This window comes from Haliaeetus albicilla, chromosome 10 (genome assembly GCF_947461875.1).
Source record: "Haliaeetus albicilla chromosome 10, bHalAlb1.1, whole genome shotgun sequence".
Lineage (NCBI taxonomy): Eukaryota > Metazoa > Chordata > Aves > Accipitriformes > Accipitridae > Haliaeetus > Haliaeetus albicilla.
This window is the reverse complement of record NC_091492.1, coordinates 37,471,190-37,484,449: the sequence shown is the minus strand read 5'-3', so window position 1 is coordinate 37,484,449 and position 13,260 is coordinate 37,471,190. Positions and strand designations below refer to the sequence as shown.

Sequence of the window (13,260 nt, the reverse complement as noted above, 5' to 3'; positions counted from 1 at the left end):
CCCGCGAGGCGCCGCCGCCGCCCCGCCTCCAGGGCGGGCGGGAGGGCGGGCGAGAGGGGCGAGCGCCCCCTGCCGGGCGGAGCGGGGCTATGGCGGCGGGGCGGGGCCTTCCCGCAGGCCGGGCCGCAGCAGGGCGGCGAGTCGGAGCGGAACCTTTGTGAGCCGGAACAGGGGACGCGGGACTCGGAGCGTGGCCGGCGGGGACTGCGGGCGCACCGCTGGCAGCGGCGGGGAGACATGTTGGCGGCAGCGGCCCGGGGGCTCCGCGGAGCCCGGCTGAGGTAGGGCGGGAGCGGGTTTTCGGGTCCCTCCGTGGCGGCTACCTTGCGCCCGGGCCCGCGGAGAGGGAGCCCAGTGAAGCGCCCCTTGCTCGGGGCTCCCGCCTCGCCCTCTCCCGGCGAGCTCTGGTCCTGGTCCCGGTCCTGGTCCCGGTCCCGGTTCCCTTCCCGGGGCGGGCCTCGCTCTCCCGGGGCTCCCTCGGCGGCCAGGGACTGCGCTCCGGGGTCGGGATGTGGTGTGCGCGGGCCTGGTTCCGCACCTGGGCCGGTTCTCCCTCCCGTGACATCCGCCGAGATTGGAGAAACCGCGTCTCTCTCCTCCCAGCTTGAACGGAGCTGGTTTTACTTCTCCAAAATCAGGACTTCAAAGAAGCCATTGTCAGAGCTTCAGAATAAAATTACTCTAACCTACTCATAGATTTAAAAAATTTATCCGCTTCACCCCTCGGTACCCTGTGGATTCACAACGCTGAACAAATTTTGGGTTTAGTTACCTTGCTGAAGACCTTGAGGTTGTCAGCTCTGGGTAAGCGCTGTACACTGTCACGAATTAAGTAGCCAAAGACGATTCAGATCTCACCGTTGTAATTTATGACTAATAAGTAGCTCTTGTGTTGTGCAGAATCAATGTAATCCAAGTCGGTTGCTCCTCATGCTTGATGTTCCTTTTCCTTCTTCAGTTCTTGGCTGCCCCAGACGGTTCCGTTCCGAGGAAGTCACTGGCAGACTTCCCTGCTGGCGTTCAGGGCATCTCTCCCCATGAGGTGAGCGCAGCTTCCATGGAGTTACATAGCAGTGTTTCCATCCTTAGGGGAACACATATTTTCCCAAGTCCAAATTAAATTTTAACTATAAATGTTTGCTTTTAAGTCACTATATGTAAAAGTAGTTAAGAACTGTTGGCCTCTTGAGGAGAGTTTAATGGTAACCTATATAATTATGGCTTTATCCTTGTGTGTAGTTGTATTTGCTTCCTCAACCACAGAATGTGGTTGGAGATGTTTGGATTTATGCTGTGCTTCAGAATTCCCTTTTGAGCAACAACGGAAATGACAGCCCAGCTGAACCAAAAATACTTTACTATAAAGTGGTATACTAGACAGCCACATTTACATATATGTTACATCTTGGTATCCATGTTTTGTTTTGATGCAACTAGATTTAACATATCCTGGTAGCTGCTAGGTACTCTTTCATACCATAAAGATTGTTTGTTCAGTCTGCAAAGCAGGAATATCCCACAGGTCCACTGTGAGGATCAGTGTTTGTGGAGCATGGCATATGTTGTCTAGGGTATACTGGATCTGTGTGGAGAAGTACAACAGGAGAGTAACATCTGCACCTTGAATTTGGTTCCAAATGTGGAAATTTTAAAAGCACTTGTAAAACCACTCACTCCTTAAACGCAAGATGACAGCAATATTTGCAGATAAACCTGTCACCTGCTCTGCTGCACTCTGAGCTAGTACAAAACAATTCCAACTCAATTTTTGTGGAACTTCCTCGGGTCGTTCTGATACTCAGCACAAAACTGGCGGGTGCTGTTCTCAGGCAAGTACAGTTCTCTCTGCAGAAAATCTCAAGACGTATTACTGTCTCCTGGAAATTACGTTACCTGAAAAAAGCTAATGGCTGGACCTTCTATTAGGGACCAAATTAAGCAATGGGAAGGAACAGTCCTTAGAAAAGTAAAGTGGAGGCTACTGGTGTTGAATTAAATGACAAAGCATCTTCTTTCATTCACATAATTATTTCCTTTCTAGAGCACAACCAATGAAGAAGAAGAAGAAAGTGGATGTAAAGAGAGAGCAAGCACAGAAGGATCGCCTGAAAAAGAAGATTAAAAAGTTGGAAAAAGCTGCCCCAGAAATGATTCCAATTGAGGATTTTATAACACCACTTAAGTACTCAGAGAGCAACAGGTAAGTAAGACTGTCTTTCACCATGCACTTGCATTCATGTTAGAAACACAATTTCTTTCTCTGCAAAACTGCAATATAGTGCCAGCCTTGGTACAAAACCTTACCAACTTCGACCAGGACAAAAATTTGGAAAGCAAATTTTATTTGCTCCTGCTAAAAGTAGTGAAAAAACAGTAACATGAATTTCCGGTTAGAAGGACCGTGGAAAATCTCACAGACATTGCATGAATGAAATGTATTCTTCTGGGTTTGGTGGGGTTTTTTTGGTTGTTGGTGGGGGTGTTTTCTGTTGTTTTGGGTTTTTTTAATTTGCTCTTTGGGATGCAGGCTATTTCTCTATTACAATGTTATCTTACTCTTTATCAGGGTGCGAAGTCTTCCCCCTCTGTCGTTTGAGGAGACTGAAAGAAGAGTTTTACTTCTGAAAAAGTGGTGTTTGTTTAAGCAGAAACAAGATAAGGCAGAAAAGAAAGCAATTCAGACCCTTGTAGAAGCTCAGCAAGAGGCACTAAAGGAACTGCGCCTTGAATCCGAGGAGTTGTATCAGGCAGCAATCAGACGAGATGAGGGGCTTTTACCCTTTGAGAGAGATGGACCTAATTATACCCCACCACTTCCTGGTTACGATCCCCCCGAAGGAAAGTGCATTGATATCACCAAAGTGTATACGCAGTGATGGAGGAGTTTGTCATTCATCTGGCATGAGCTACTCAGCCAACTGAAGGAGGAAAGAATGGAATAAAAATAAACAATTCCTTCTGCAGGTTAAAATACTGTAGGTGTGTGACTGTAAAAAAACATATTAATGAAGTATCTGTTTGTTTGGGTCTTTTAAACGGCTATCCAGGTAGTGAGACACCCAATGAAACTACACTACCTTACACTTGCGCCATGCTAGAACAAGACAAAGAAGTAGTATTTCATCTTTCTGGGCTTATATCTCCTACCACTCCACACACTCCTGAGCAGCATTTTCTTGTTCTGCATAAACCGTAACTTGGAAGATTCCTATCCTATGAGGAAAGAACGTCACAGTCATCACATCAGAGTCTGTACTATAAGGGAGGTAGCAGCTGACCATTTACTGCCTTTCTTTTCAGACTTCAGTGAAGTACTTTTGCATCTAAGAGGGAAAACAGATGGAAAACATACTGTGACAAAGCCAAAATTAAGTTGTTTTTTTTTATAGGCCATGTAAATGTTCTAACTTATAACTAAGTTTCTAAGGGTTTGCCCTATAACAAAACAGATCTCTCTCCATTCGTTTAAACCTTTATTTTTCAGTAATTTTGAATACTGCCATTAACGTACACCACCGTTCGAGAGCAGTTCCACAAAGGGGCAGGGTTGCAGTTTCAGGGTCTGCAACATCAGCCCACCAGGTGTGAAAAAGCTCTTAACCCATCATGAATCTGGGAACTGCCTTTAAGTGCCAGTGGTTGTGATTGTCCTGAACGGGCAAGGAGGAGTCCCAGCTTGCTTTTGTCTTCCCATCTGGGAGGCCTGGGGTGGATACCTTGTTCCAAAAGCAGGGGAAGAGGTGCTTGTCTAACAAGAGAAGCTAGATCATGTATGCACTAATTTGGGAGTTGCCTACCAAGATGAAATCCTAAAGTGTAAGACAGTAGTAAGAGATGAGAATCAAATTAAGCACCTCAATTCTCCCTTTAAAAATACTGGGTGTTTATTTAAACACCCAGTATTTTTAAGTGAGTACTAAAGTATTGCAGGACAGAGCTACAGTTGTGTAATTTCAAGATGACATGGAATTAAAAAAACCCAGCATAGTTCTGCACTGTGCATTACATTACTGACCAAACACAGCAAAACAGTCTTGCTAATTTTGTTTGTCTTGGTCAAGTGGAAGATACCACTCTGGTGGTGGACTCTTCCTGAGCGTCCACACTGGAGCATATTTCTGTTTTTCCATAACTCGAGCTCTTTCACTCTTGCACAAAGCTTCCTGAAATACAGGAAAAAAATATTACCACAGTAGTGTTCGATGTTCAGTCTTACAGAGCTTATTTCCTGCTGTGACTATTTGAGATAAAATGAAGAACAGGAATTTATCATGCTTAAATAGAAGTGCCAAATGCTACCTAAGTAAGCCAGGATACAAGCTTTTAACTATGTCACATTTACATTCTGCCTCTGACTCCTCCATTAGGAAGAAAACTACCGCTTATGCGCTACCCTCCCCGCCAGAAGTTGTCCTAGGTGGCCGAAAGGATGTGCTGCGGGGCTCTCGTCTTCCAGTGTTCACAGGGCTGTAGCCAGGAGCATTTCTGGACACCCAGGAATACTTTTTGCCTGTGAGGCGGCAGCTTCTCGTATTAGGGAGCGTCACAGTAACTGAAATCAAGATCTTTTCCAGCAGCAGGCTGCCAGCCCTCCCGCTGCACGTTAAGACCATCTCCCCCCTCACCCCGAGCGGACGCCTGCTTTCCCAGACCCACCCGCCGAGGTGACCGCCGACACCGCTCGCCCGCAGGCGGCTGCGGCGTTTCTGCCCCCACCAGCAGCGGCCTAGAGAGCCCTCAGGGGCCCGGGCGGTACCTGCGCGGCGGCGGCTCGGCCCCTCTCCCAGGCGCGGCAGGCCTCGTAGTCGTCGCGCCAGCGGCCGCAGGCCGGCAGCTCCCCGTGCGCGTAGTAGTGGTGGAAGGCGTGCCGCAGCCCGCGGCAGTGCTTCCACTCCCACCAGTAGTCCTCGCACAACCGCGGCGGCTGCGGGGGGGGGCAGAGATACCGGGCTGAGCCGCGCCGAGCCGCCCCGGCCCTCAGCCCCCGCCGCCGTCCCCCGCCCCGCTCACCCTCCAGCTCTCGCCGCCCGCCATGCTGCCCCCGCCTGAGGGCCGCCGCCCCGCCGCCAATCCCCGCCGCGCTTTGCGGGGAGACCCCCGGGCTCGGCCAACGGCGAGAAGCGACACAAACCGGCTGCCTCGTCGCCCCGCCCCCGAGCCAATGGCTGCCTGTGGGGCGGAGCTCCCTGCACAGCGCGTCACCACCCCCGCCCCAACCTCCCTCCCCCCCAAACACCCGAACTCCAACCCACCCAAAACCGGCCGGTCTCCCGTGAAACCTCCCGCCCGCAGCCCCGGATGCTTTGGTTTTTTGTTTTTTGGGGTTTTTTTTTCCCCGAAATCACCACACCAGGGACGCACGCTGGTTACCAAGGAACCTTTACTCGGCCTTTCGGAGGGAGCACGGGGGCTGCCCCCGGCGTTCCCCGTCTAACGGCTCAGCAAGGACCGACCCGCCGGTACCCGAGAGGAGGCACCCACCGGTCATTACCGACGGCGCAGGACGCCGGGGCTTTGTACTCCGTACAGCCGGCACCAGGCGGAGACGCTGGGCCTCGCCTCTCCCTACACATGCCATTAGATTGCTACAGTAGGTTATTGTATCTGAACTATTAAAAGGCATGTTATTAATTATAAATATAAAAAGCAATTACAAGGGGATTGCTTAGAATGATTTACAACCCAACACCCGAAGCTAAGAGCAAAGAGGCTCCCTGCGCAAGAGTCCTAAACACCCAAGTGTTAGCCTTCGTTTGCACCACACCAAAAAGCTTACCTGAAATTGTGGCAAAATATATATAAAGGGAGGAGAATATCAAGCACAGAGCAACACGAGACCATCATCACTCAGGATGTAAGAGGGGAGGATGTAGTCTAAGAACCGGACCTTTTAGGAAAGTAGACCTTGTTGGGTTTACTTCTCAGGTTTATCCAAGATACACCTTCCCTCTTTACAACACATACAGAAAACTCCTTCAGAATTCCTAGAACTTAATTTTCAACTGAAAATTAAAGACAGTCTGACAGCTCCGGTTTTAAACACAAAACGAAAACCAGTAAAAGCGTTCCCGTGTTGCAAAACAATCTCTCCTCTCAACTGCAATAACTAAGATCCAATATGCTGCAATTGTTATTTTATTTTCCTCCTAACTGACTAAAGGTACCACAACTTAGGGTTTTCTTCCCTTTTTGCGCAGAGACTGGCCTTCTCCTGAAAAGGCAATAAACCGGCTTCCAGATTCATCCTGGAAAAAGGAAAGAGGGAAAAAATAGGTTGTTACCCCTGTGCTCACTGCTTGCGTGTGATGAAAGCTGAACGACCGTTAGAATGAACATTCCATCAGAGCAGCAACTGACTGTAGACATTTCACATCCTTAATCTACATAACCACCACTTTCTTCCTGAAAATAAAATACGAGCATTTCAGCGACCTTTCAGCCAACTGAAACAAGTATGCACTGGCTTATTAAACTTATATCAGGCCAATCTTTTTACATCTGCAAGCAAGGACATCAGAGGTTGCTTTCACCTAACTCAAACCACTTTTTAACTACTACCACTTCTTAACAGAAGTGCGCTGTGAAAAATCAAGTATGGAGAGAGGAACCACAAACTTGGACAGTAGTTCTAATGTTCTAATTCTGTGCAAAATTGGGAAGGATCCAACTTTATTTACCTCTTCAACTTTCTTAACTAGTGGACGTGAGTTTCTAATGAATGTGATTCTACCGATCTTGAAGTCATAGTTGGGTATTCCTCTGGAAAAGAAGCATAAAAATATGAAAGAAGACATTTTATACCTACCATCCAACTGAACACAGTGAGACCTATTCTATGTCTGTCAGTATTGTACCAACGCTGGCTGCAAATTTTTATTACCAAATAATTCCAGAGTTAAACCACTCAATTATTTTTTGAAGGTAGGCATACATTGCATGAAGTAAACAATCAGATACTGGAGCTGCTGCAGAAGCTTGGCTGTGGGTACATTTCCACGTAGCCTGTGGTTCCCACAGGGCCAAGGACATGCTTTTCAAAAGGGTTCAAGTTTTACTGTGACAGGCATAAATGACAGAACACCACAGGAACCACATCCCTGCACACTTCCACTAAGTCTTAGAAGCTTCCTTCTAAGAAAAAAACACCACCACACACAAACACAAAAAAACCTCCAAGCTCACACATGGCTTGGCTTTGGTTATCCACACAACTCAAAAAAGATTTCACTCTACATCAGATTTCATTTTAGAAAATTGGCAGGGTTCTGTGCATCACTCGATCCAGCCCAGACTAGACCTGCTGCCTCTCCCCGCTTGTGCTCTATAGAACCAGAGTTGATTGAGCGAGTTTTGGCAACATTAACTTAGGATCTGCACCTTAAGTAGTCAGGGACGTCACAGTCAGTCTAGAAGATTAGACTATTTATTTTCTAAATGCAAACTTATGAGGAAATTAGCTTGTTGATATTGCAGGAGCAGAAAAAAACCCCCACAAAACACTCTGCTAAAACACTGATCCTTCACTTGCTGACAACTGAATGAAACGGACATACCTTCGAATGTCTCCCGGTTTAATTGGCGATGGACTAGGCTCAACACCTTTCTTCTTGCCATCCAATCTGTTCCCAGAACCAGAGAATGCCTATGTATAGATAACGAGTTTTAATTTAACCATATCTTGTATTTGAAAGCACACTGCACAGGGATACTATATTCTGTAATATCTTACTATAATTTTTATTTATTTCTTTGATTCAGCATGTTTCTTTTTAGTACACTGGGTTGTGTCAGTATGTTTCAGCCTCCTGTTTATAGACTGCCCCTTTAAGGTCAGCAAGTCATGCTGTTACTGGCTTACTGGTTTGTAAGCACCACAAAACATTCGCAGATACTTGCCAGTTAAAGGAGGAGCACCTCTAAGAACAGGTACTAGTATTTTGCAGTTGTTTGGAACAACTTTGCCTCAGCATTTTACAACATTCAGAAACCAGCAGAAACAGGGGACTTACACGAAATCCTATGTCACTCACATATCCACTATGGTCTGCTTCAACATCCTGTGAGGGAAAAAACCACTTCATTGTGTTCATGTTGTGATACACAGAACACATGAAAACAGTTCCACATATTTCTGACCAAACAAAACTTTAGAATAATCTATTTCTGAAATAAATAGTTGGTAAACATCCATCTCCTAAGTAACACAAGCAAAAGCATTTGGTAAATACAGTTTAGTCTTAAGAAACTGTTTCAGGAAAAAAAAAACCTTATGTTGGAGCTCACTGCTCCACCAGAAGGCAGGCTGATTTCTAGAGAATGCATTACTGAAGAACAGAAGCTTAACTTACTGTGGTCTCCTCATGCTGTGCACTTCTTTCTGGTTCTTTGTACCCCAAAGGAGCATCAAAATCCACCTATTTACATAAGAAGCATGAAAATAAGCACGATAGGTATTTTTTCTTTTAATCATAAGCCTTATACTACTATTCCTCAAAACCCCACAAACTATCACTCCCATTTTGATCAAGAAAAAACTGAGGTTTGCTTGTTAAACATTTTAACTCAGAACTAAAAAGACTAAGCCTCCCAGGAACAAGTCTTAGCATGTAATTGAAACAGAGCAGTAAAACAGCACCCCACAATATCACTGGAGTTTGAATCAAGACAAGCCTGTTAAATAAAACTCAGGTTATAACAGAGGTTGAATCTAAACATTAAATTCCAGGCACTACAGTCACCTGATGGTACATGAAGTGCAACTCGAGACCACAGATGTGGTTACAAAGGTACATGGGGTACTCTCAAATGAGTCATCTTCCCTATCCCATCTGATTTTACCTTTCCAGCAGCATCAGAGGTGCTTGGTGTACAGTGCTATCACTGAACGAGATGCCCTCTCCTTCTGGGAGGACACAGTAAAATCAGACCTTCCATGTCAGCTTTAACTTACGTTCATATCGCATTCTATGATGGACACAGCCTTATCCGGTTTGGTCTCCATTACCCGAAGCTCATAGATCTGAAACAGTAATGAGTATTTTAAGATTGCACATGAAAGAGCTCAAGTTATGTATAAGAAAAGCATAGTGAAACCTTTCCCTTCAGATGGCTTCAAGAAAGTTGAAATAAGTGCTCCTCAGGTTGAGAACTGGATACTGCAGGGTCTCTACAGAACACGAGAGCAAAGATTTTTAACCCAGAAGATTGCTATATGCTGGAGCTAGAGAACCTACCTTTTACTGTACCTTGCTGCACTCTTACTGTACCTTAACCTGCATTTTTGAAAGCAAATTACAAATTTAGGGTAAAACTGAAAAAGAACTTGCAAGAACATCAGCAGCACAAAAATTTATTTTCTCATGAGTCAAAAACCAGTCTAAAGAGCAGCTCAGGAGAAGACTTAACTGACCCCATTTCTCCAACAGAAAATCAATTGTGAAACATACCATCTGGAATTACTTGTCAACAAGACAGAGCTTGTCACAGAGCTTCAACAGCTCTGTATTGATCGTTTTAGCACCAACACCCAACAACTGAGCTTAGTCTACAACCCCAAGTGATCAAATGTGCTCATGTTGCCAAAAATACTCATCTATAAAATCTACTCACAAGATTTAGTCAAAGTACTTATGTGGTCAAAATCTACTGAAATACAGTGTATTTTTTTACATGGGGCAGAATTTATTTCCTCAAATTAATGGTATAGAAACAAAACTTGCATGGACTGGTGCTGTATACTGTACCTTTTCATTGTAGTTGATGGCAATAACATCCCCAGTAGTTAGACAAGCGAAGTTTCTCAATGCATTTTCTAGTCTTTGGAGTATGTTAAGATGAAACTTTTGTTTTCAACACAATATGAAAACTTTAAAGTTACTATGCTACAAAACTCTGATCCTTGGTCTCTCAAAGGTGGTTTAAAAGTCATCAGTACTGTAGACGGCCTTTTAGCAAACATTAGGGTGTACAAGTTCTTTTAAAGGACACTCAAACTCATTGGACTTTAAGCCAAGATTCACGCTTCTTCACTCCAGGCTACACTTTGTGCCAGCAGCTTGCAACTTCTCTGTACATAAGCTCCCCATCCTTTCTGTTTTCATAAGGAGCAGTACTAGTTACCTACTACTGGAAGGGTATGAGCCACACCTGAAAAGCTAGCTCTGCTTCATCACTCCAATTCCGGAGAAAACTTTTGTCCCCTGCTCCATAATTGACAGGAAGGATACACAGCTTTGGGATTGGTGATGTCAAGAAAATCTGGACTCTGTGGCTGAAATTTTGAGTAAGTAGCAACTTGAAGATTAACACTCTCCACTTGCACCAGGCCTCCCTCTTCCAGCAGCAAGTTCTGCATCATCTGTAAGAATGAAAACAAAGAAACAAACCACTATCAATAAGACCAATGTTTCTAATTCCCTTTCCTTGCATATGCTTATTTTCACTGGGGCCACCATTTTCCCTGAAATGCACCAGTTTACCGTGTTTTAATTTCAGGAAAAATAGTCAGGTGCATCTCAAAAACCAGTCTGCTTTGCTTACTTAGTTAAACTCTCATGGAGCGAAACCTGAGCTGTGACTGAAAGCTGTTGCAGGAACATGACTAGCAAAGGCACACACTTTCAGGAAATATTCTGCCTCTTTAATATTAAACTGGCAACTCATTAATCCTACCCTTCAGGTTTTGACAGTTCAGCATGAGACAACTCACCCAGTGTGGAAGGTAACATATGCCCTCATCAGCCACAAATTCAAGCACTCCACAGTGCGTCATTCGGTCTGAATTTTTATTGGTCAGCTTAAACAGCATTGGGTAAGTAATATTAAGTCGGCCTGGTGAGAAAGGAGAAAAAATTTTGTTAAAAACCACTAACACATTTCTGAAGGTTTCAGAGATCGAATATTAGCAAGAGAATGGGCTAGACTATAGGAGAGGATTATCCTCACACCATTATTCCAATTGCTCAAAACTACAAATCCAGGAGAGAATGCAGATACATGAATACTGTATTGCCATCGTACTTAGAACTTTAAATGCCTCTCCAACATTTCCACAAGTTCAGAGATGAGCAGGCAGAGAGTATTAGCAGAGGAATCTATTACTGTTATGTCCTTGTACTATTATCAGTTAGGTCCTACCTAATGAATTTTAACAGGCCCTGCCTATTTTAAAATTAAATCCTGACCAAACTAATTTCTCAAAGAAATTCTATTAAGGCTAAAACTCAGAGGGGGAGAAAAAAACCCCTTAGTTAAAAAGGCCAATAATATTGATTGAGTTATCTTTTTCCCCATTTCAAAGTTAATTATCACTTTAAAATAAATTTTACTCCAGACAACAGCATCCAGAACAAGCAGGTTGAGATTAAGAATTTACTAGATCAACTGTAACCATTATACTGAGTACACTATTAATAGTTAATAAATATTGATTCATGCCTCAAGTATCCCAACACTTCAGATGTCTGTACTTGAAGACAGACAAGCCCCATTAATTCTGACAGACAAAATACTTCCAAAGTACATTTTTGAACTAATTAGTCTCATATTCTCTATTTAAGTCAGATTTTAATAGATAACTAAAATACTGTGGTATTTGCTTACGCACTAGCTCATATTTCTAATGTTGTTATTACAGAATAAAATATTCACTTACTGAGTTGATCCAAAGCTGATGGTGGCATAATTACTGCAGAAATTAATAAGAAAGTAAGATCAGGAAAAGTATGACTATACAAAGAGTATATAACATCAGTTTTATCATTCCTTTCTCCAAAATCTCTTCTAAAAAAAGGAGGTCCTAAAATCTCCTGCAAATTCACTTTTGAGCCAGAGATTTCAGCAGAATCAGTTGTGACAAATACACCTGCTAGCATAGAGAGTTCAGAATTTAATCAGAAAAAATGAAAACACAAGGTTTTACAATACCTAGTACTTAAGAAACTGTTTCCTAAAGGTAATTTTATTTGTTTGGGCTTTGAGGTGCTCTTAAATCGATGCCAACTCAAAACAACATAGCATTAGTCCGACAGCCTGAAAATTAAGTTGGCTGATCTATTCTCTTTGTTCAAGCTAAGTGAGGTACAACAAGGAGGGGGAAAAAGTCCTTAATCATAAATTTCCATGGCTCATAATGGGCCTAGGATTTTAACAAGAGACATTAAAAAAGAAGAATGTCTTCTTCTAATGCTCATAAACCAGGACTCACTTGGTAAGTTTTTTTAATTACATACTAATGCGATAAATCCCTCCTCCTTCCTTCTTAAAGCCCCACCCTGGGTGCTCTTCTAGCTCCAGCCACAAAGCCAACAGTATGTCTCCATGTGTTCAACAATGTTTCGGCAGTCTTGGCCAAAAGCTGTATTACTCGATATTATTCACAAACACTCTTCCAACAGGTTATTAGTCAAAATAAAACATGCACATACTCTTCCCGCCTTTCTCCACATCTGACCTGTCATTAGGTCCAGCAAGCATGGATACCGAGAAGCAGCGGTATTGGGTTGAGAAGCGGTTCTGGAAAACCCGAGGGATGGGGTGATCAAACATATTAAAAGAGAACTAGGGGGGGGAGAGAAAAAAAAACACAAAGAGAAGACTGCATTAATAGGTATCTACAGCTTACTGAAGTGTTACAGCACTGCCCTGAAGTCTCCTGAAGTTTAGCTAAAACTACGCTTAGGAGCCGTAGGGCTGATTTCCCTGCCAGCTGAGGCGCCCCTCTTTTTCCATACAGATTACGCGCTGCCCAGGGAAGGATTTGTGCGTCAAGCGCTGCCCGGGGAAGACAGAAAATGGAAGCAGCGCACTTCCAGATTACGCTTCGAGTCAGGCTCGGCTGACCAACCCACCCCCGGGAGAGAGCACGGGCGGCCCTTCGCGGAGGAGACCCCGACACCCGCCGGCCGCTCGCCCTCAGCCGGCAACTCCACACCAGCGTCGCTAATCGCTGGCTTCGAAAACGGGGTTTCGCGAGCGGGCGGCCACCGGCGGCGGAACCGCCGCAACCGGCGAAGGGACGCGGGGCCCAGCCGCCCACCCGCCGTGACTCGGCAACTTCCCCACCCCCGGCTCACCATGGCGGCGGCGGCGGCGCTGAGGCGCAGAGCGGTAGCCCTCGAGTTCCCCACAGGGCTCGGCGGGGCGCGGGAAGGCGGGCCGGGGCGGGCCGGGCCGCTCTCTCGCCTGACGGGGCTCTGGCCGCCGCCGCCGCCGCGGGCCCCACCCCCACGGCCCTCCCCCGCCGCCCTGCCCCTCCCAGCG

At 45.2% G+C, this 13,260-nt stretch overlaps 3 protein-coding genes across 7 annotated transcripts; 1 reads left to right on the top strand and 2 right to left on the bottom strand.

The window, feature by feature from the left end:
* The first annotated feature begins 125 nt into the window (after positions 1 to 125).
* MRPL40 (mitochondrial ribosomal protein L40) lies at positions 126 to 2,971 on the top strand. The gene is made up of 4 exons (XM_069795045.1): positions 126 to 281; positions 959 to 1,042; positions 2,042 to 2,200; positions 2,567 to 2,971. Exons 1-4 carry the CDS (start codon positions 238 to 240, stop codon positions 2,874 to 2,876), a joined length of 597 nt encoding a protein of 198 aa, XP_069651146.1. The 5' UTR covers positions 126 to 237; the 3' UTR covers positions 2,877 to 2,971.
* C10H22orf39 (chromosome 10 C22orf39 homolog) lies at positions 847 to 5,210 on the bottom strand. 4 transcript variants are annotated; one of them, XR_011326652.1, is made up of 5 exons: positions 5,011 to 5,210; positions 4,757 to 4,924; positions 4,016 to 4,163; positions 1,478 to 1,582; positions 847 to 1,084 (listed from the first exon to the last, which is right to left on the bottom strand). XR_011326652.1 is itself a non-coding variant. In XM_069795048.1 (4 exons), exons 1-3 carry the CDS (start codon positions 5,032 to 5,034, stop codon positions 4,038 to 4,040), a joined length of 318 nt encoding a protein of 105 aa, XP_069651149.1. In that variant the 5' UTR covers positions 5,035 to 5,210; the 3' UTR covers positions 847 to 1,084; positions 4,016 to 4,037. The 4 variants fall into 4 exon arrangements, 3 of the variants coding, with proteins under 3 accessions (XP_069651149.1, XP_069651148.1, XP_069651147.1); XM_069795048.1 differs by lacking the exon at positions 1,478 to 1,582; XM_069795047.1 differs by lacking the exons at positions 847 to 1,084; positions 1,478 to 1,582 and adding an exon at positions 2,322 to 3,323.
* A 152-nt stretch (positions 5,211 to 5,362) lies between these two features.
* On the bottom strand, positions 5,363 to 13,237 carry UFD1 (ubiquitin recognition factor in ER associated degradation 1). 2 transcript variants are annotated; one of them, XM_069795044.1, is made up of 12 exons: positions 13,074 to 13,237; positions 12,426 to 12,558; positions 11,654 to 11,686; positions 10,709 to 10,830; positions 10,227 to 10,357; positions 9,744 to 9,816; positions 8,951 to 9,019; positions 8,349 to 8,414; positions 8,010 to 8,057; positions 7,554 to 7,642; positions 6,678 to 6,759; positions 5,363 to 6,245 (listed from the first exon to the last, which is right to left on the bottom strand). In XM_069795044.1, the coding sequence occupies exons 1-12, from the start codon at positions 13,074 to 13,076 to the stop codon at positions 6,171 to 6,173; spliced, it is 924 nt and encodes a 307-aa protein (XP_069651145.1). In that variant the 5' UTR covers positions 13,077 to 13,237; the 3' UTR covers positions 5,363 to 6,170. The 2 variants fall into 2 exon arrangements, with proteins under 2 accessions (XP_069651145.1, XP_009927222.1); XM_009928920.2 differs by lacking the exon at positions 13,074 to 13,237 and having other exon boundaries at positions 12,452 to 12,565.
* Between the last annotated feature and the right edge of the window lie 23 nt (positions 13,238 to 13,260).